The 21,194-nt window shown below is 41.5% G+C and overlaps 1 protein-coding gene across 3 annotated transcripts in view; it reads left to right on the top strand.

Moving 5' to 3' along the window:
• The window catches only part of LOC107107852 (ubiquinol-cytochrome-c reductase complex assembly factor 1), a 65,775-nt gene that overhangs the window by 21,272 nt on the left and 23,309 nt on the right, over nucleotides 1-21,194 (top strand). For all 3 annotated transcript variants that reach the window (XM_015408205.1, XM_015408204.1, XM_015408206.1), the window contains one exon: nucleotides 12,690-12,798. In XM_015408205.1, coding sequence (XP_015263691.1) covers nucleotides 12,690-12,798 — 109 coding nt within the window. The remainder of the gene's footprint in view (nucleotides 1-12,689; nucleotides 12,799-21,194) is intronic.

Here is a 21,194-nt window from a genome sequence, read left to right as displayed (position 1 = left end):
TGCAGAAGGAAGTAGATTATTTTTCCAGTTGCCTCTCTGGAAGCTAAATAGTATTAAATTTAAACCTATCAATGTAGCTTCTATAGATGCTTGAGATGAAAGTTATCTCTGAGTAATCACTGGATCCAGTTGATATTTTTTCCTGTATTTTACAGCCTTCCCACTTTATTTAAAAGTTCTGACATGTAATGTGAACTTCATTTTGGTGGTGCATCTCGTTAGCTTACAGGAGAAAATTTATTCAGAAGTCATCTGAAAAATGAACTCTGCTGTATGCATTACTGCATGGGGCAAAAATTGCTGTAAGCACTTTAGTTGAAAAGATTCTTGCTTTTATCAGTTTACTGTCCATTCCTGTATAAGTTTACTAAGGAGTATATCCCACTGGGTACAATGGGGTTTGATCCCTGGTATGCATTCATGGGATTGCACCGTTGCTTTCATCTTCTTTCGCATCTTCTGAAAGATGCTAGGGCTGTTGACCATTGAAAGAATTTCCCACAGAATCATATGTTAAAACCAGTGATTTGTTGATTAAATTCTGTCCCCACTATTTACTAAACTAAAATCTGTAACTGACTCTTTTAGAAAAAGGCAGGCTGCAGTAATGCTAATCTTCATTACAGATACCCCCCCCCCGCCCCTCCACTCAGTGAACTGATTGCTTCCTCTGTCTTAGAACTTCTTTTCAGGCACTTCGCTGAATGATGAACCTTAATAGCTGCTGTTAAGACTAGCAGGATTGCTCTCAGCTAGTCCTGCAGGTAGTCATCGCAGCAGCAGAAGGCAGCAAAACTAATTGCTGTAGTTGTATCTTTCAGAAATCTTGAATGCCTTCCAAATAACTCTGGCATCCCTTCAGCTAATTATACACTTCAAAGAGACTTTACTTTAGTAATTCTAGCAATTACTTCTGTGTTCTCTTCATTTCCGCTCTAGCTCTGCCTTTGGCCTAAAGCTGAAGAACACCGACTAGAGGGTACCTCAGTGCTTCATCAGTGTTGTAGTGCAACTCTCAGACATTTACCTCTTCCACAAATGCAAAGGAATGGACAATTGTGGTAGTTCATTGGAGAGTTCTAATTTTGCTGCTAAAAAGGCCAAGGCAGTATTATTTGACCCAGCACTGTAACCATAATAGTTTGGATCAAGAGCAACATCTCCATAGGTGCAAGGATTTCTGCCCACAGAACCTGATTTTCCTGCCTCCCACCTCATGTGGCAGCCTGAAACGGCCCCCCAAATACTATTCCTGTTTGGACTACAGGATAAGGATGGTGGGACAATTCCTTGTGCCCATGGGAATGTTAGCCTGGATCCAAACCGTAATCTTGAAAATTTTGTGGAGTAGCTGAGTAGGTTTCTGCTTCAGTGGGCAAATGTGACTTGTTCATTTTAGATGCAGACTTTGCATTCTGAGCTTTAATTTGATCTAGTCTGACTCCAGTTTTTGAGGGCTTCACAATTGGTGAGAGTTTGATGGAAAACTGTATGAATTTTTTGTCCATTAAGTCTGATCTGGCAAATGCCAAGTAGGTCTATGTGCATCCTTGTCCTGCATGCTCATGACCCCTCCCACAGGCACCTGAATGCCCATTCCTCAGTGACACTGGGAGGTGTGTGCAGCTGGGAGTACTGCTGCTGGAACCAATGCTCCCTCAAAGTTTGAGAGTCCTGTGAGCAAAAATTCTACTTTGTGAGCTACTGGCATTACATCTGTGAGTGAGCAATCTGGCTACTGCATATAAATTAGTTTGCTCCTGGAGCCATCCTTCCTGAGCTAAGACAGAAATGTGCAGGCTGTAAAACTGTGAGCTAGCTCACACTAATTCAGCTTAGAGGGAACACTGGCTGGGACCATCTTCCAGTGCAGTGCTGGTCAACCCAGCTAGCTAGGAGTGCAGGAGGTGAAGTGCATGCAAGTAAGCAAAGGAGGGAAGGGCATGCAAGCACATGGCAGAGGAGGTGTGTGAGCGGGGACCAGTGACAATGGGCCCTGCCAGCAGTCCTGAGCCTGGCAGATGCCACGCTTCAGGCTGTGCTGATGCCAGCTCTGTAAGTAAGGGAAGTTATTTAATCAGTGATTAGACCTCAATACTTTCTTTCGGTGGAAGTCTCTGATAATGTTTATTTATTACATTTTCCTAGTTCTCAGTATATTGGACACTAGTGATAAATTTAAACAAATAAGTCCAGACCTAAACTCCCTGTCGACTTTGGAAGTGTGTGCAATTTAAATGATATATGTTTGTCCTCCCTTACCCCCCTCATTGTTAGTCCTGTGTCAAAAGAATAACTGTACATCGCTCAGAGCCGGCAGCTCTGCAAGGATTGAGCGATTAATAAAGTGAAAGATGATGATGATGATGATGATGATTATTATTATTATTAGCTGCCAGTTGAAATATGAGGTGCAAAGTAAAGGAGGGCAGAAATGGGATGTTAATGCAATATAATTTGGAAGCACTATGCCTTTATTTGTTGTTGTTCAGTCGCACAGTCGAGTCCGACTCTTCGCGACCCCATGGACCAGATCACGCCAGGCCTTCCGGTCTTCTGCCGTCCTCTGAAGTTTGCTTAATTTCATGTTCGTTGCATCTATGACACTGTCTAACCATCTCATCCTTTGCCGTCCCCGTCTTCTTTGACCTTCAAAGGCAAATGGAGAGGAAACTACTAGTTTTACAAGAGAGAAAACGGGAATAAGAAATGAAACAGTAGAATAAGAAATTATATGGAAACAGTTGCATGGTCTAGAGAAAACGAAGTGTGGGACCAGACTAGAGTATGAAGAGATCTGGCAGTGGGAGGAGGAGGAGTTGTTGGTTGTATAGCCTGCTCTTCACTACTGGAACCAGTCTCAGAGCGGCTTACAATCTCCTTCCCTTCCTCTTCCCACAACAGACACCCTGTGATGTAGGTGGAGCTGAGAGAGCTCTGAGAGAACTGTGACGGACCCAAGGTCACACAACTGACTGCATGTGGAGGAGTGGGGAATCAAACCCAGTTCTGCAGATTAGAGTCTGCCTCTTAACCACTACATCAAGCTTATATAGGAGAGGAAAAGCCCTGTGAAATGGAAATAGGCAACCAGCTAATAAAAGACGGAGCTCTCGGAATTCCAGGAATAGAACCAGTTCCCTAATGCCATGATGGATAATTCAGCACAGCCTTGGCTCTCCTTTGCACATTCCCAGAGTAAACAGTGCCATTGCCACAGAAGTGGCAGCAGTCCATCTATGCAGGCATGCAGTTGAATCCCAGAATTTAAGAAGGCAGAAGAGTGAATGCTTCCGCACTACCTGGATTGCATGCAGCAACCCCATTCTTGTGCTTGCATAGACACCTGCCAGAATACTGTACTGTCTCTCTGTTAACCATAAGATGATGGTTAAAAAGTGTATAGAGTCTTTAAATAATTTAGTCAACTGCTACGTGTATTTTATAACAGGAAATTTAACAGGAAAAGGTTCCATAGAGAATACTCTAAATTCCATAGATTTAAAGGACTGTAGTATATTACACCTGAAAAATGTATTAAAAATGCATTGATATATGCAGAGAATCCACTGGGGAGAGAATACTTTTTAAAAGGGAATTTTAAAATGCTCGGTTTTGAAATAAAGTTGAAGGAGGGAAGTTGTAATTACTAAATGAAAAAAGCTATAATTTGCAAAAGATGGTGTGATATTAAAATTACCTTGGTTAAGAGGGTAAGGCAGCAATAAAAATATAGCTATAAAACAGCCCTTTAAAGTAGAAAAGAAATATTTAATGTCAAATTATTGATATTAGCAGGGAACTCATGATTGATTGGCATATAAAAATATGTTTTATCTGCATCAGAAAGCAATCCCTGCAGTAAACTGAATGGTAAAAATTATTAATGATGGCAAGCAGACAAGTTGCATGAATATTTCTGTTGTGAATTTGGAAAAGATACTTGTGTATAACATCAATAATGAAGTAAATAGAAGAAACCTGCTGCGGAAATGGTTACTAAGATGCTATTAAAATAGCCCTTTTCTTTTTAAAAAATCAGATCTCTAAACTACTTTATAGTCATAGATAGTTTCATAGCTGAATAGAATATATTACAAAGCAGGGCCTTATGGTAAACAATAAAAGATTTTGCAGCTGTGTTGATCTAATTAGAAAGCTTATAGTCTAAGAAAATCTATGTCATTTTAACCTCAAATGGCAGTTCTTGTAACAAGGTACCTTTAAAAAAAATAAACTTCAGAATTCCATGACCTCACTCAGGGTGCTGCTGAACTGCTCTGTGACAGCACTTATACATACAAATACACAGTGTCCTTTCAGGCACTGGACTAAGTATAATATGAAAAATACTTGACTTTCACTCCATCATTGATTGCTTATGGTCCTTGATGCTTTTTGATCCTGTTATGTGATGGTGTTCAGTGCCATCAATGGTACGTGGCATGTAACAAGTTTCCCAAGAGCGTGCAGTCTTCCTTGGTACTGTTGAAGGATATTTTTTTTCAGAAAGGTGAATGAGAAAGGACGAAAGCAATATTTGTAGTATCTACAGATATCAGCTGCCACTTAAAGACTTAATCATTGTTCTAGGTGCATTATAGGGAGGTAGGAGAGACTGCATCAGGATTTGTGGATGATATCAAGAGGATTAGGATGTGAAACCCAAGGCTGTGATTAAATCTCGTGGAGGCAAATGTTACCTTTTCTTCTCAGAATAATCATCTTTATTATATGGTCAACAGACCTTTGGTGATAGTCATTAAAACAAATTATAGCACTTGTACATATTTGGTTAACAGAGTTCTTTCAGCATCCAAAACATAGTCTCAATGATTATATTAAAATATGTACATTTGCCACAGCAAGAAAAAGGATAACAAGCTGTTCTGCTGAAAGGCCTAATATCTCAGCCAAGAACAGAGCAATTATTTATATCCCACTTCTCCCCTTAGTCAGGAGTCAGGACCCAAAACAGCTTTATCCCATTCTGTCCTCCTCCACTTTATCTTCGTAACACCCTCCTTGTGAGGTAGGCTAAGCTGAGAGATTGAGATGGGCCCAAGATCCACCTGGTAAGCTTCTGTGGCAGAGTGGGGATTCAAACTCTGTTGTTCCACATCCCAGTCCGGCATTCTTAACTACACTACGCCAGATCGACTTCATCTCTGACTCCTTTATAGTAACTACAAAAGAGCAACACATAAACCATGATCTCTCTTACCCTTCTACCACAAGGACACAGTTGAGCATTTGAAGCATTTGTAATGACTCTCAAGGATTATTGATGGCAAAACATGGCAACATGCTATTGTAAAAAAAAAAAACTCCTTGATTTTGGTACACTTAACATTCTTAATTTGTACAAGTACTGGGAACTTTAAATCCAAGGTTAAAGTTCAACAAGGTGTGTATGCTGCAGCATATGTATTCTGTTAATCCATTATCACTAATACCTGGGCCTTCTCCAGACTGTAAAATGGTAATGCTGGAATAGAAAATCCAGCACTATTAATTTTTTGGATTCTATTTGATCATACATGCCTCTCAAAGTACAAAGAAGCATAACTACAGGATGAATCTCTAGCAAATAGCCAGAGTATTATGGCCCAGATCTTTGTAGTAGCTACTGGTGACGAGCATCATCCCATTTTGAGATTTATAACTGTCACTGTTAAATGTTTAGAGAAGTCTCAGAATAGCTCTAAGGAACTGAGCGTTTATCTTGTCTATATTTGGACTACATCCATTAAGCACTTCAGCAAACTGATAATGTTCTTGTAAGAAGTCTGGGTAGACGATAGAAATCCGTTCAAGTGGAGCATTCTACCAGTGGATTACAAACCTTTCAAAGTAAATTTGTCAGTTGCCCCCCTTCTGGTGCTGAATGGCTATCTAAACTATCTTCTAACAATACCAGTGCACAAACTAGATTAAACTGAAATTGATACACTCAAAGGTGGAACTCTGCTTAAGAAAGATAACTTTTATCAAGAGGATTTGGTATTTCTAAAGACTTTACTAGGTACAAATATGAGTTTTTTTCCTAGTTCTAGAAATTTGAAAATGTACAAAAATGTCTGTGCAATTGTTTACTTGGAAAAGTGGCGAAAGAAGTACACGACCCTAGTAGTTCTCTCCCAACCTTCTCACAATCTGTTGCTATAAGCATTTTAATCTCAGCTCAGCTGTAATACCAAAAGAGAGACAAGTGGGAAGAGAAACTACTAGAACAGTGGAGCACAGCAGTGGAAGGAGAGGGCAGAGTTTAGTTTCCTTCACCAATGTGCCATTTTTTGTTACTGATAGCATTTGCCATGTGTAGCTGAAGACTATTACAACCAATCACAAAGAACATAAATCATAAATAACATCATTAAAATACCTGATCTGAAAGTGCTTGTCATGTTAAAACATCTGAGATATGACTTTTTGCCAGTATTAGCTTGCCTGCCAAGTAAACAACAACACTCTATGAAACGAGTAAGTCAGTATCTGAGAGAAGAAGAAAATCAGCTTCTCTGCTTCCAAGGAGGAGTTTAAGCCCTTTAAGAGTGCTGAAAGAAATTTGGTTTTAGGCTCTGTGTAAAGAGAGGAAGACAGAATATAATGAGGCAAATTGTTTGAATACGGAGCTCTACAAAACCATAAATGCAAAACAGACAATTTTTGGGAGTAGTAACCTTCAAGCAAAGCTGTTGGCATGGTTTGGAATCAAATATGTGTAACAGCTGTTCTGAGATTATGGAAGTTAATACTGGACAGATAGGAGTCTCTGCTGTGGTCCTTGTTAATCTGTTTAAACAAGATGGAAAATCTGGAGCTGGAAATTGGTTATTGATCTGGAACTGCATCACACTTGAGCACTGAGTCCTGAATATTGGTACCAATTGTAGGGACACCCTGGGTATCATCCAATATGGAGTAGTAGTGAAGAATATTGTAGCAAGCTTCCTAGGCAGCATCTTTCTGCATTATCACGAGGCATTGCCTGCATAATAGACTAGTAATGTCATTCCTTTTCTTTCTCCAGAGTCTAAGCATGACAACATGTTGTTGTTGTTGTTGTTCAGTCGCACAGTCGAGTCAGACTCTTCGCGACCCCATGGATCATCTCCCTCCAGGCCCTCCTGTCTTCCGCCGTCCTCTGAAGTGTGCTCAATTTCATGTTCGTTGCATCGATGACACTGTCTAACCATCTCATCCTTTGCCGTCCCCGTCTTCTTTGACCTTCAATCTTTCCCAGCATCAGGGTCTTCTCCAGTGAGTGCTCCCTTCTCATTTGGTGGCCAAAGTATTATCTGGCCTTCCAGGGAGCAGTCAGGGTTGATTTCTTTTAGGATTGACTGATTTGATCTTTTTGCAGTCCAAGGGACTCTCAAGAGTCTTCTCCAGCACCATAGTTCAAAAGAATCTATTCTTCGGCGCTCGGCCTTCCTTATAGTCCAACTCTCGCAGCCATACATGACTACTGGGAATACCATTGCTTTGACCATGCGGACTTTTGTTGGCAGGGTGATGTCTCTACTTTTTAACATTCTGTTTAGGTTCGCCATCGCTTTCCTCCCAAGGAGCAGGCGTCTTTTAATTTCATGGCTGCAGTCACAGTCTGCGGTGATCTGGGATCCCAGGAACGTGAAGTCTGTCACTACTTCCACGACTTCCCCTTCTATTTGCCAAGGAGTGATGGGGCCGGATGCCATGATCTTAGTTTTTTTGATGTTGAGCTTCAAGCCCACTTTTGCGCTCTCCTCTTTTACTCTGAGCAAGAGGCTCTTTAGATCCTTTTCACTTTCAGCCATTAGAGTGGTATCATCTGCATATCTGAGGTTGTTGATCTTTTCCCCAGCAATCTTAATTCCCGCTTGTGATTCATCCAGGCCAGCATTTCGCATGATGTACTCTGCATATATATTAAATAAGCAAGGTGACAGTATACATCCTTGTCGTACTCCTTTTCCTATGCTGAACCAATCAGTTGTTCCGTATCCGGTTCTAACTGTCGCTTCTTGGCCCTTATACAGGTTTCTCAAGAGACATGTGAGGTGGTCTGGTACTCCCATCTCTTTAAGGACCTGCCATAGTTTGTTGTGATCCACACAGTCAAAGGCTTTAGCATAGTCAATGAAGCAGAAGTAGATATTTTTCTGGTACTCTCTTGCTTTCTCCATAATCCAGCGAATGTTGGCAATATGATCTCTCGTTCCTCTACCTCTTCGAAACCCAGCTTGTACTTCTGGTAGTTCTCTATCCACGTACTGTTGAAGCCTAGCTTGTAGGATCTTGAGCATGACCTTGCTAGCGTGTGATATGAGTGCAATTGTGCGATAGTTTGAACATTCCTTGGCATTGCCCTTCTTTGGGATTGGAATGTATACTGATCTTTTCCAATCCTGTGGCCACTGTTGCGTTTTCCAAATTTGCTGGCAAATGGAGTGCAGAACTTTAACAGCATCCTCTTCTAAGACTTTGAATAGCTCAGCTGGGATACCATCACCTCCACTAGCTTTGTTGTTAGTAATGCTTTCTAAGGCCCATTTAACTTCACATTCCAGGATGTCTGGCTCGAGGTCAGTGATTATACCGTCGTGGTTGTCAAGGACATCGAGGTCTTTCTTGTATAGTTCTTCTGTGTATTCTTGCCATCTTTTCCTAATCTCTTCTGCTTCTGTTAGGTCCCTACCGTTTTTGTCCTTTATCATGGCCAGCTTTGCATGGAACGCTCCCTTGATTTCTCCAATTTTCTTGAAGAGATCTCTAGTCCTTCCCATTCTATTGTTTTCTTCTATTACTTTGCACTGTTCATTCAGGAAGGCCTCCTTATCTCTCCTTGCTGTTCTCTGGAAATCTGCGTTCAGTTGGGTAAATCTTTCCTTTTCGCCTTTGCCTTTCGCTTTCCTTCTTTCCTCTGCTATTTGTAAAGCCTCATCAGAAAGCCATTTTGCTTTCTTGCATTTCTTTTTCTTTGGTATGGTGGTGATTGCTGCCTCCTGTACAATGTCACGAACCTCCGTCCATAGTTCTTCAGGCACTCTATCTATCAAATCCAGACCCTTGAATCTATTCTTCACCTCTACTGTATATTCATCAGGGATGCGATCTAGGTCAAACCTGAATGGCCTCGTGGTTTTCCCAATTTTCTTCAGTTTAAGTCTGAATTTTGCAATGAGTAGCTCATGATCTGAACCACAGTCAGCTCCAGGTCTTGTTTTTACTGACTGGATAGAGCTTCTCCATCTTTGACTGCAAATTATATAGTCAATCTGATTTCGGTGTTGCCCATCTGGTGATGTCCATGTGTAGAGTCGTCTCTTAGGTTGTTGGAAAAGGGTGTTCGCTATGACCAGTGTGTTCTCTTGACAAAACTCTGTTAACCTTTGCCCTGCTTCATTTTGCTTTCCAAGGCCAAACTTGTCTGTTATTCCGGTTACCTTTTGACTTCCTACTTTAGCATTCCAGTCCCCTATGATGATGAGGACATCATTTTTTGGTGTTAGTTCTAGGAGGTGTTGTAGGTCTTCATAGAACCGGTCCACTTCAGCCTCTTCTGCATCAGTGGTTGGGGCATAGCCTTGGATTACTGTGATGTTGAATGGTTTGCCTTGGAATCGGACCGAAATCAATTTTGTCATTTTTGAGATTGTATCCCAATACTGACTTTTGCACTCTCTTGTTGACTATAAAGGCCACACCATTTTTTCTACGAGATTCCTGGCCACAGTAGTAGATATAATGGTCTTCTGAGTTAAATTCGCCCATTCCTGTCCACTTTAGTTCACTGATTCCTAGGATATCGATGTTCAGTCTTGCCATCTCTTTGACCACGTCAAGCTTACCTTGATTCATAGATCTTACATTCCAGGTTCCTATGTAGTATTGTTCTTTGCAGCATCGAACTTTCCTTTCACCATCAGACACATCCACAACTGAGCATCCTTTCGGCTTTGGCCCAGCCACTTCACTCTTTCTGGGGTTACTTGTACTTGCCCTTTGCTCTTCCTCAGTAGCATATTGGACACCTTCCGACCTGAGGGGCTCATCTTCCGGCGTCATATCTTTTAGCCTTTTGTTACTGTCCATAGGGTTTTCTTGGCAAAGATACTGGAGTGGGTTGCCATTTCCTTCTCCAGTGGATCACACTTGGTCTGAGTTCTCTGCTGTGGCCTGTCCGTCTTGGGTGGCCCTTCACGGCATAGCCCACAGCTTCATTGAACTGCTCAAGCTCCCTCGCCATGACAAGGGAGGGGGATGAGGGGGATGACATCACCAAATGGGCAACACCGAACATGACATCCATGAGGGGGATGACAACATGTACCCGGAATTAATTCTTCTCAATCTGTGGGGAAATTGCAAAATCTCCAAAGCAAAACAAAAACTAATTATGATAATGTTAATTATTGCTAAATGTCTTGTTTCATGATATTGGAAGTCTACATCAATTCTATCACTGCAAGAACGGGACTTGAAGTTATGGGACTTATTTATCCTGGATAAGATTGCATACAATTTGGATAATTTTAGAGATACCTCAGGTCAATCCAGTCTCCTAGATAAATGGCAACCTCTGATGCTCAAGTGTTGGTCTGATCTCTCAAGTGATTGCTATGTTTTAAGTAAAAGCCAACTCTCTCTTCACTGCTCACGCTGAATGGATAGTATCTATTCCTTAGTCTAACACACTGTTCCACTGCTGGTGTAAATCTGTGTTCAATAAACTTCTCAGCCCTGCACTTGTATTTCTAGTTTACTCTGTTTAGTTATTCATACTTAATTTTACTGATGGTTTGTAACCTTATTATATTGTTCAGTATTTCAATTCTGTATACTTTGATTATACTTGGTTCTTTTGAAAGACTGTAATATTATATGATTAACTAAAATATTTTAAAAAACATGTACAGGGGATCTGTTTGAAGTCAGTTCTGCCCCCATCAGAGCCTCTGGAGTGTCTCTGGGAAAAGCTAAAATTCTCTTTTAAAATATATTTTGGGTGGATTCCTGTTTTCTGTCCAAAGTTGTGGGCCAGCCTTACTCTGATATAATTGCAGAGCTGGGTCTATCAGGAAACCTGTCATTATGTAAAATTTCAAAATAGCACCTGTGGTTCTTACAATTGTAGATCTGGTGATCACCAAATGAGCCCACCAAGACAGGTTTCACTAAGGGTTTCCCAAGATATCTAAAGGTGCTACATTGATCTATTGGGGTACCACCTATGGTCCACTTAAATTGATGAGGCCTTTTTCTAAAGACCATTACTTTGGTCTTAGAATAGTTAATATTAAGGCCTCTGCAGATGTTGCCTGGCTTATGTAGTATCCGTTTGAGGCCAATGCATATGAGAGACATTAGAATAATATTGTCCACATATAGAAAAATTGATATTTTACTGGAACCCAAAGAAGGTGGAAGAAACTCAAGGCCTAATAACCTCAGAATGATGTCATTTACATATAAATTGAAAAACAGTGGGGCCCAAACAGACCCCATTTTACCCTTCTGCTAATTGGGATCTCCTCAGTTAGTGAGCCAGAGGTGCCTGTCTTTTGTAGCAAAAATGCTGGTGTGGAGTTCCTGTAACATAAACAGTAGGCCCTTGTTGATGTTTGTGCCTGCCAGTTTTGGCCAAAGCCATTTGCTGTCAATTAAATAAAAGGCTGCTGCTAGAGCTACAAAAGTTGTATATAAAGATTTGATGGAACCCTTGGCGAAGAGGGCTAGTTGGTAAAGAGTTAGGCAGTGATTGGTTGTGCTTTGCTCTTTTCTAAAGCCTGCTTGCTCAGGGTGGATAGCATGGTTAGGAACCTCCTAATCCTCCAGTTTACGTAGAAGATATCTGCTATATAGTCTGGAGGCTATATCCAGCAAACTTATTGGATGATAGTTATGAAGGGCTGATTTACTTCCCTTTTTAAATACTGGAACTGCAATATTCATGTGAGTAAATACTGGAACTACAATATGCAATATTCATGTGAGTAAACAGTTTGGCTAAAATGAGATCCCCCCCAATCAGGGAAAAATTTTAAACATCTCAGGAGGGGTCAGATCTACTCCTTGACATATGAATATATAAAAATGAATCCACCTGCTATGGGTGGCTTGGCCCTTAGATTCTCATTGGGTTTTCTCTGTTAGTAGAGCGGACCCTACCCACTCCACTGAGCAGAGCTCAAAGCCTTCCGCCAATGTGCCCTGACCTGGATAGCCCAGGCAAACCCAGGCTCGTCAGATCTTAGAAGCTAACCAGGTCCGACCCTGGCAAGTATTTGGATGGGAGACCTCCAAAGAATACCAAGGCCAGAAGGGAGAGGCAGGCTATCAAGCCACTTCTCTGAACGTTCTCCATGCTCCAGTAGGAGTCACCAGAGGTCACCATGACTTCCAGGCACACGCACACACACACATGCAAAAAAATTTTTAAAAGCCTTCCTCCAATTTAAGTGGCCCTTTCTTCCACTAAATTGAAGGAAGACTCTTTAGGTTAGATTCCTGCCTCTGCTTTGATTGTCTAAGATAGCAATTCTGCTATAGGGTGGGAGTACTATTACAGTCTCTGTTCTTAGACACATACATCAATTCTCTGTCGCCTTCTCCCCCCCTACTTGTTTTCATATCCTATATTATTAAACTTCTAAAATTCCCTGAATCTTTAAGGCAAACAAATTATCTTCCCTTTTTTCTAGGATGTGTTTAGTACGAATGAAGCAAGAGGGTCGAGCGGGAAAATACATGTGTCGCTATATAGTTCATTCTATGTGGGAAGACGTTGAGCAACGTGGCAAGGTGATGGGGGTAAGTAATCTTTGTCTGGCAGAGACTCAGTTGTCACCCTTTAACCATCTATTATGGCTGTGTCATAAAACCAGCACTTCAGGATTCAGATGGAGCAAACCATTGTCTCAGTAGTCCACTTAAGATGTCTCTGTTTTGTATACCCAGAACGATTATGAGTAGGATGACAGTGGACAAATGGTGTTCAGGTTGGTCTGTCCCTTTAAACAAGTACAGCTAACTATCATTTTTATCTTGGGCCAGATTCAAAGCTGTCTCTTCATTGTGAAGTAATTGCACCATAGTAACTTGTTAGTTTGGAATTCTCATATTCCATTAATGTAGTTGTGTCAGAGCAGCAGGCAAGTAACTCCACAGCTACTGATGAATGGGATGATTGGTATCTAGTCAAAACAAGGTATCAGCACCAGGTGTTGTAGTCACAATACTGCAAGCAGAACTCTGTGCTTTAGAACTTTTCTGTCTCCATCTCTGGCCCCCCCCCCCCCCCCCCCCGGATTTCAGGGGAGCTGCAGGAAAAGTTCTGGCCGTGATATGGGGCCTGCAGTGGGAAGATGGAATTGGCAATCCCTTTCCCCAGACAATGTGCCCTTCTGCTCTGGAAAACAAGCACTGGATCCAACCCCAAATTTAGCCAGTGATTTCTTGTTGCTCACCAAATGGCTTAATATGGAGGTCTAATGATGTTATGGTACTGTGATTCTTTGCAAATTTCAACCTTTGATAATCCGAGATGGGTTAAATTGTATTCTGGCCATTCACAAGACAGGGTTTGAGTTGCTTTTACTCCAAAGGATCTTGTAGAAAGGTATCAAGCCTTCCCCCAAGCACCCTTAGTTCCACATCTGTCTCTTTTCCTCAGGTAATCCTTTTGGCTGAAAGAGAAACCAGTTGTGTAGCTTTGCTTTCTGAAACATGAGGCTCCTCAGACTAAGGAGATACGATTTTGCATTCTCTGAAATCTGTGGCTTCCAATAAGAGGCCTTCCTCCCTCTGTTTTATTCAGTACTAATTACTCAAATGCAGCTGTCTTTTCCATATCTTTATCCTTCATACTTATTCCACCCTTCAGCGTCATATAATCAGGGATTCTAAGAGCCGCCATCTGCCCCCAATCCAAACCACATATCATAACAAAGCAAATCATTTGGCTGGCTGTTAACCATGCATCTCTAATAATAATAATAATAATAATAATAATAATAATAATAAAGAGGATCCACACGTCCATCTGTCTGTCCATTTGTGGCAAGCATAACTCAGAAAATAAAATGAGGAATCTCAAAATTGGCAACCAGTGTAGTTGGAAGGGTGCAGATCAGTAGTAGGTATTGTCCTGACCTGGATGGCCCAGGCTAGGCCATTCTCATCAGATCTTCAAAGCTAAGCAGTGTTGGCCCTGGTTAGAACTGGCATGGGAGACTGCCAAGGGAGTCCAGGCTTGCTATGCAGAGGCAGGTAATGACAAACCACCTCTGAATATTTCTTGCCTTGAAAACCCTACAGGGTCGCCGTAAGTTGGCTGTGACTTGATGGCACTTTCCACCACCACCAAGTTGCCAACCAGGATGGATGAGAAGGAGTTAAGACTGAAAAATAAGGGGAGGGGGAATTAGAAGTGGGGATAGACTACTGGCGGATCATGAAAGGAAGAGAGCAAAACAAAGGAGGAGAAAAGTGTGGAAAGGGTTAGGGAGATGTAGGAAAAGGCAATTAAAGGTTTATTATTATTATTATTATTTTTCTACCGCACACTATCAGGGCTGCTCTTTTGCAGGATCTGGCTGTGCAGGAGCTGGGTGGAACTAAAGGGAGAGGGAAACCATAGACTGCTGGAGATAACAACCTTTTTAGGAGGTTACATCCTGGCAGTAACTGTAGCTTGTCCTCGCTGGTCTTGCCTTGCTCCAATGCTGGCTCCGCTGATGGGTTTAGCTGGATCTGAGAAACAAGACTTTCCTTCAGCCTCATAGTAAACTTTGTAGAAATGGCAAACCAGTAATCAGAGATACCGCTCTTTATCATGCCCTACCTCTCCCATGCCCCAAATGGCTGCAGTCAGAACTTCATTAGAATTTTTTTTAATGCATTCCATGAATACACCATAAGGCTGTCAGTGGACTTGGGGCCCTGGGATTTTGTCACCCTAGCCCTCCTCTCAGTGACCCTTCATATGATGTGTATCTGTTAATCTGTTAACAGTTGTCATAGAATCATTGTATTTTAGGTCTGCTTTTGGGCTCTTTTCTAATGTCTTCAGATTACCCATTGTGTACTATACAAAAAGGATGCCACCTATGAACAAACCAAATTATAGTAAGCCTTGGTCAGGTCATAGAAAGTTTCTGCTCATAAAAGAGGAGTAATTTCAGCTGCTTCCTCCTCTTTGCTGAAGCTTGCTTGTTCTTTTGGGGCTTTTAGTCTTTTCTGGTCTCCTAAGCCTGGTGTCACTATTTCTGCACTGAATGGTGTGAAACTCCCTTCCACTGACAGTGTATGGCAGAGGTGTCAAACTCATTTGTTACGAGGGCAGGATCTGACATAAATGTCACTTTGTTAGGTTGGGCCATGTGTGTCATAAAATGTAACATGAGGTACTGGAGACGTGGAGATATCAGCATTGGTAATGAGTCTGGAAACGTAGGTCTCACTTTGGTCCAGGCGGATTCAGTCTAGGAGAATGCAAAGAATAAAGGGAAATAAGTCTGAAGAAGTGAGCAGTGATTCACGAAAGCTCATACCCTACCACAAATTTTGTTAGTCTTTAAGGTGCTACTGGGCTCTTACTCTTCCTACTGTTATTAGAAACCACAACATTCAAAAACCAGTAGGGGACCATTTTAACCTTCCAGGACATTCATTTGCTGATCTAAGAGCAGCCGTTCTCTTGCAAAGGAATTTCAGAGGGAGATTAGAGAGACTGCTGAATTGCAACTGATAACGAAGCTCAAGACAAAATGCATCCTCCTGGACTGAATTGAGACCTAGGTTTCTTCTCATTAACCAATACCTGCTATTGTCATTTAGTGTCTGAAATCACTTCATTGTCCAAGATATAAGGACAGATGGACTTACATTCTAGCTGTATCTGAAGAAGTGAGGAGTGACTCATGAAAGCTTGGTGTAGTAGTTAAGTGCATGAACTCTGATCTGGGAGAACCAGGTTTGATTCACCACTCCTCCACTTGCAGCTGCTGGATGACCTTGGGCAAGGCATTGTTCTGTCAGAGCTGTTCCCTCAAGAACAGTTCTCTCAGAGCTCTCTCAGCCCCACCTACCTCACAAGGTGTCTGTTGTGGGGAGGGGAAGGGAAAGGAGTTTGTAAGCTGCTCTGAGACTGAGTGAAGGCCAGGGTATAAATCCAATTTCCTCCTCCTTCAACAACATTTTATTTCAGGTATAAGCTTTTGTGTGCATACATACTTCTTCAGAGAGAGGGAAGAAGGGAGGGGGGGAACTGCCAGAGAGACCTTTAAGACCAACAAAGTGCCACGGGACTCTCTCTCTCTCTTGCTCTCTCTGGCTCTTTCACTCCCCCTCCCTTCCTCCCCAAAGGAGAAGAAGGGGGGAGGAGCCCTCAGCCAATTCAGGGAAAGGAGGCTTGGCTTTCTTTCTCTCCCCTGGAGGCAGAAAGCTGGAGAGAGCTGGGCAAAAGCAAGCTGCAATGCAGGAAGCAGGAGTAAGCCAGTTGCTTGTGGGACAGATGGGAGCCCTGCAGGGGCCAGTTCTGACCCGCGGGCCATATGTTTGGCACTCTATGGATTCCAACGCTTGCAAACCTATGGAAGCTTCATTCTGCAAACACTTGTAGACTATACTTGTAGTGTCAGGAATGACTTGCCTCATTAGTTTTGATGAGTGCATGTGGTTGAAAACTATTTTGGTGCAATTATTTTTAATCATTAATTCTAAAGAGGGGAGTTGGATTGTTGATGAATGATGAGTGATCAAGAAATGGATTTTTTTGGTGAGGTGTGGCAGCATCTCAGATCCTGCTTGGCTTAAATGGAGTTTAATCATAGCTAGCTCTTAGCTACATCAGCATAGTGAGCTGTAATAATTTTGGAATTGTATAAAATAAGACCTTGGTGTGTCTGTTCAGGCCCATATGGAGAATTTTTCAGGATGCTTGGCATGCAGTTCCATTATTTTTCTACCTTTTTTCCTCTCCTCCTCCATCTCTGTGATCCCAAATAAGACCTTGTTCAGTTATACCAAAACTGTCACATTTGTTTACTCTGCTCCTTGGTATTTGATTCTTTATTAATCAGTTTCTTCTTTACCTGGGTGATTATTTTGCCTCTGTACATCTGTTGAGGCCTGCAGCTAGAGGAAATATCAGAGCACTTACCTGATTTCTACTTATCTGTTGAACGTCTGTCCCACTAGGGGATTGAGGACATCCATAGTTCTCCACTCTTCATTTTGCGGTACCTTTAAAACAACCCTGAATAGTAGGTTAGGTTGAGGATAAATGCTTATTCAAAGTCATCCAGTGAACTTGTTTTTGATTTAAAGTTGTATTCTTTTAAGAGCAGAATTTCCTTTAAATTCTGAAAGGCAAAAAGCTTTAAACTGCATCTGGGAATAAATGTCTGTTCTTTAACACTGATGATACTTTTCTAGGCCAAAGGGGAGACAATTTCCCATTGGATTTGCTAATCTACAGCAGAGGGACTTTTGACCTCCAAATGTTTAATTTGCAATATGTCAGTTTGACTTTTATAAGCTGTATAAATTGGCCATTTCATATCAGTGAATTGTTTAGCCATCATGGATGATTAGTTTTACGGTATAACTGACAGAAAATTCAGTTGCACCAAAAAAAAAAACAGATTTTAAAAATGTTGTTAAACTTATTTCTTTTTTAAAAAAACTACACCATTGATTGGAGTATTTTTGAAGAATAATTTTACTGGAGAATATGAAAATGATGCAATATTTAGGCAAAGCAAGTGAAATACTACAATCTGCTTGTCTGGCAATATGTAGCTGATGGGAGGGTGGATGTTAAAATCATTATCTTTCTGCTCTGGCAGCTTTGTTTAATTTACAATGTGCTGTCTGGTATTACAAACACAGGGACGGGACATCATGGCTTGAACCAATGCAACAGGCAGCATTTACACTTCAAATTTATGCTTACCCCATTTCAAATGGTATATTAATTCATAGACTGGCTCTTAAAATTGTTTCAATCTGAATCTTGGTTGCAACATATTTGGGACCCTTTAACCTGGGCTCCTTCAGCACTCTTGATTGTTGGCAAGAGTTGAGAACCAAAACTTGACACAGCTGTAAAAACAGAAAGAAAGCCTTTGGCCTCAGCAATTCTACTGGTGCAGGCAGATTTCATATATAAATTTTACTCTGCTGCCCCTAGAACTAATGAAGTCAGTTTCTTTGGTGGTTATGCAGCCAGGTGTGTCCAGTTTTGTGGCTAACCAATGTTCTTTATTTGATTTTTCCACTTGTGACTTTTCTACCAAACTTAAAAACAAGCATAAAAATTGACTTGATACAGTGTTTCAGAGTGTTAGTAACATTAGGCTCAATAAAAGATATCCTTTTGATCCATCTCTGCCCTTGTCTCTGCCTTCTGTCTTACAGTAAATGGGCACAAGCTTTTTAAAGTGTCAGCCACTCAGTCAGTCTGTGAGCAAAAGCTGCAGACAGAACACTACCTGAGTATGCAGTTTCTATCACAACACGAGGATCTACACGGTGTTTCTGAAGTTAAGCTGTGGTAATCATTTTGTGACTGGTTCCGCCTCCTGCGGCAGCCATTTTGGTGCCGCGCCCACCATGCCGTGTCAGAATTCCAAATGTGCTTGCAGTCTAAAAAAGTTTTGTGACCCCTGATCTAACTAGTCAGTTCTAAAAAAAAACCCTCAAAAAACCAAAATATTAGATTAACCTGGATGCTGTAATTTGATAAATTGGTACTTGGTAAAGAATACAGTCTTATGTTCATTCTTAAGTTATAAAAATGCAAATTAAAAAAACACAGTAGACTGTAATATGTGGAATCAAATTAAGTAGGGATAGCCAAATCTTCAGATGTAAAAAATAATGCTTCAGGAAGCTGATGTGCGATTTCAAACTCTTGTCCTTCTCCCAAGCCTGAATTCCCTCTTTCCCCCTCTACCAAAAGTTGATGTTATGTGCAGGTGTCATAAAACTGTGTCAAAATGAAACCCAAGGTGCTCCTAAACTCAGAATGAGTATTTTATTAAATCCAGTGTCCCAGGTTTCATTCTACATTAAAACCAGTATCCCTGGATTAATGTTAGCCTGTATAGATGATGGTTGCATGAAATGCCAAAATATATTAGAGGGAGAGAAAGAACATATATTGGAGAGGCAAAATGTGGGTGGGGGGGGAGTGCTCAATCCCAAAGCCTGATCCTTGGGTTTCCAACAGGCCTGGAGACAAAATATCCAGTCCTTTTAATAGAGGTTTATTGGGATGTTATTGACCAGGTGGTGCTATTTACCTCCATGCCATGGAAAGCTTCATTTGTCCATTCCCACATGTTAAGCCTCCATTAAAGGAACGTGACACCTTTCTCCAGGACTGTTAGTAACTTTACCTCCTCCCAATCCTTAAAATGCCCGTTAATGTTTATGTCTGCACCAAATCACAGAGGTGTCAGCTTCTCTTTAAATCTTCAAAACTCTTACTTCTTCTGAAATTTAAATGCTATGGAAAAACACATGTGAGGATTAAATTTTGAAATAAGCATTCCTAACATCAAATAAGCACATCTTTTAAACAAAAACATTGCTCACATGGTGCATGGACAGTCTTAATCCTGCAACGCGCAAGACTTGTTTGTTCAGTGTAAAATCCTGATTTGTAGCTGAGCCTGTTTTTAAAAGCTGTACAAGATGATAGGAGCAGGAAGGGGCCGTCCAGCCCAACATGCCAACCACATTTTAATTTATCTTAATCCCACTTTCCTGCTTTCCCACCAGACCACTCAGGCCCCTCCTATTCCAGAAACACATCTAAGTGTCTCTTGAATTCATTTATTGGCTCTGCACCGTGGAGTACAATGAAGTCTTTGTTATATTCTAGGTAGAGCTGTTTATACACAGTAGCCCCTATTCTACCTTCAGTTACTCTGGAGTGATTCGGCTGAAGTTTGCTGGGGTTACTTCATACTACACAGTGCAGCCAAGAGGAGAATCTTGCTCGATATTCTACAACTAATTGAAATAAAATTCACTTTTCCTCCTGTCTTGTCTCCTCTCCCATCATCCATTCATTCAGTCACAGTTTAAAGTAGAAGTGGCTGTAATCCTGGAGACTGGCATACAGTTCATAGTTTGTTTTTAAAAATCTGTTTCATAGATGCATCTGTTTCTGTTCAGAAAGTACTGAGATGTCCTGGTGACAGACAAGATTCCGCATCAAGGAAAGGAATAATCTGGAACAGATAGTCCTCCAAGACCAAATGAAAGTTATATCTAGATTTGCACATCTTGACAGTAGTTGCCTATTTTCTGACGATATGAGTGTGTTGAGGGGGGAAATTATATAGTACTTCCTGTCATACACCCCCAGTTCAGTCCGCATGAGGAGTCACATTCTGGTTGCTTTGAATTTAATAAGCCATCCTATGTATGTCCCCCGAATTCCTTTACGCTCTGCAGAGAACAACTTACTGGTAATCCCCAGCCCAAAAGATGTCTTGCTGCCCTGACTCCCTCTGCCAGGGGGATCCGCACACTGCAGGACCTGATGCAGTTCCGCAGGGCTTGCGAGATATTCCACGGGGCTTTTGGTTGAGGACAGTGATGGCTACCACCCTACCTGGCACTCCCTTCCCCCTCCCTCCGTTCTGCTTCCTCTCTACCTCTCCCACGAGACAGACATGTTGGAACTCTGAAGTTTCAGCGCCATCTTAGAATGTTTTTGTTATTTTTATTTAATTGTTGGAATTGTTTTTTATTAATGTATGAATATTTTTACTGTTGTTCACTGCCTTGAGCTCCGTGTGCGCAGAGAATAATAAGTATAAATAAATAAATGTGGCAACCTGGCAATGTGGAGCTGGAGATTTTTTTGCCACAAATGTATGTGGTAGGGAGGAATTTTGGGGCTGTGGTGGCTCAGTGGTTAAGACGCTGAACTGCAGACCAGAAGGTCAGTAGTTCAGCAGTTCGAGACCCGAGTGCCACATAACAGAGTGAGCTCCCATCTCTGGGCCCAGGTCCTGCCAACCTAGCAGTTCGAAATCCAGAAATTTCAAGTAGATAAATAGGTACCACTTTGGTGGGAAGGTAACAACACTCCATGCACCTCGGTGTCTAGTCATGTTGGTCACATGACCACAGAAATGTCTGTGGACAGCTCTGGCTCTTTGGCTTGGAAACGGAGATGGGCACCG

This window comes from Gekko japonicus, unplaced genomic scaffold (genome assembly GCF_001447785.1).
Source record: "Gekko japonicus isolate JY-2015 unplaced genomic scaffold, Gekko_japonicus_V1.1 scaffold211, whole genome shotgun sequence".
Classification (NCBI taxonomy): domain Eukaryota; kingdom Metazoa; phylum Chordata; class Lepidosauria; order Squamata; family Gekkonidae; genus Gekko; species Gekko japonicus.
Note: the sequence above shows the minus strand (reverse complement) of the source record. Positions and strands in the feature narration are given on the sequence as shown.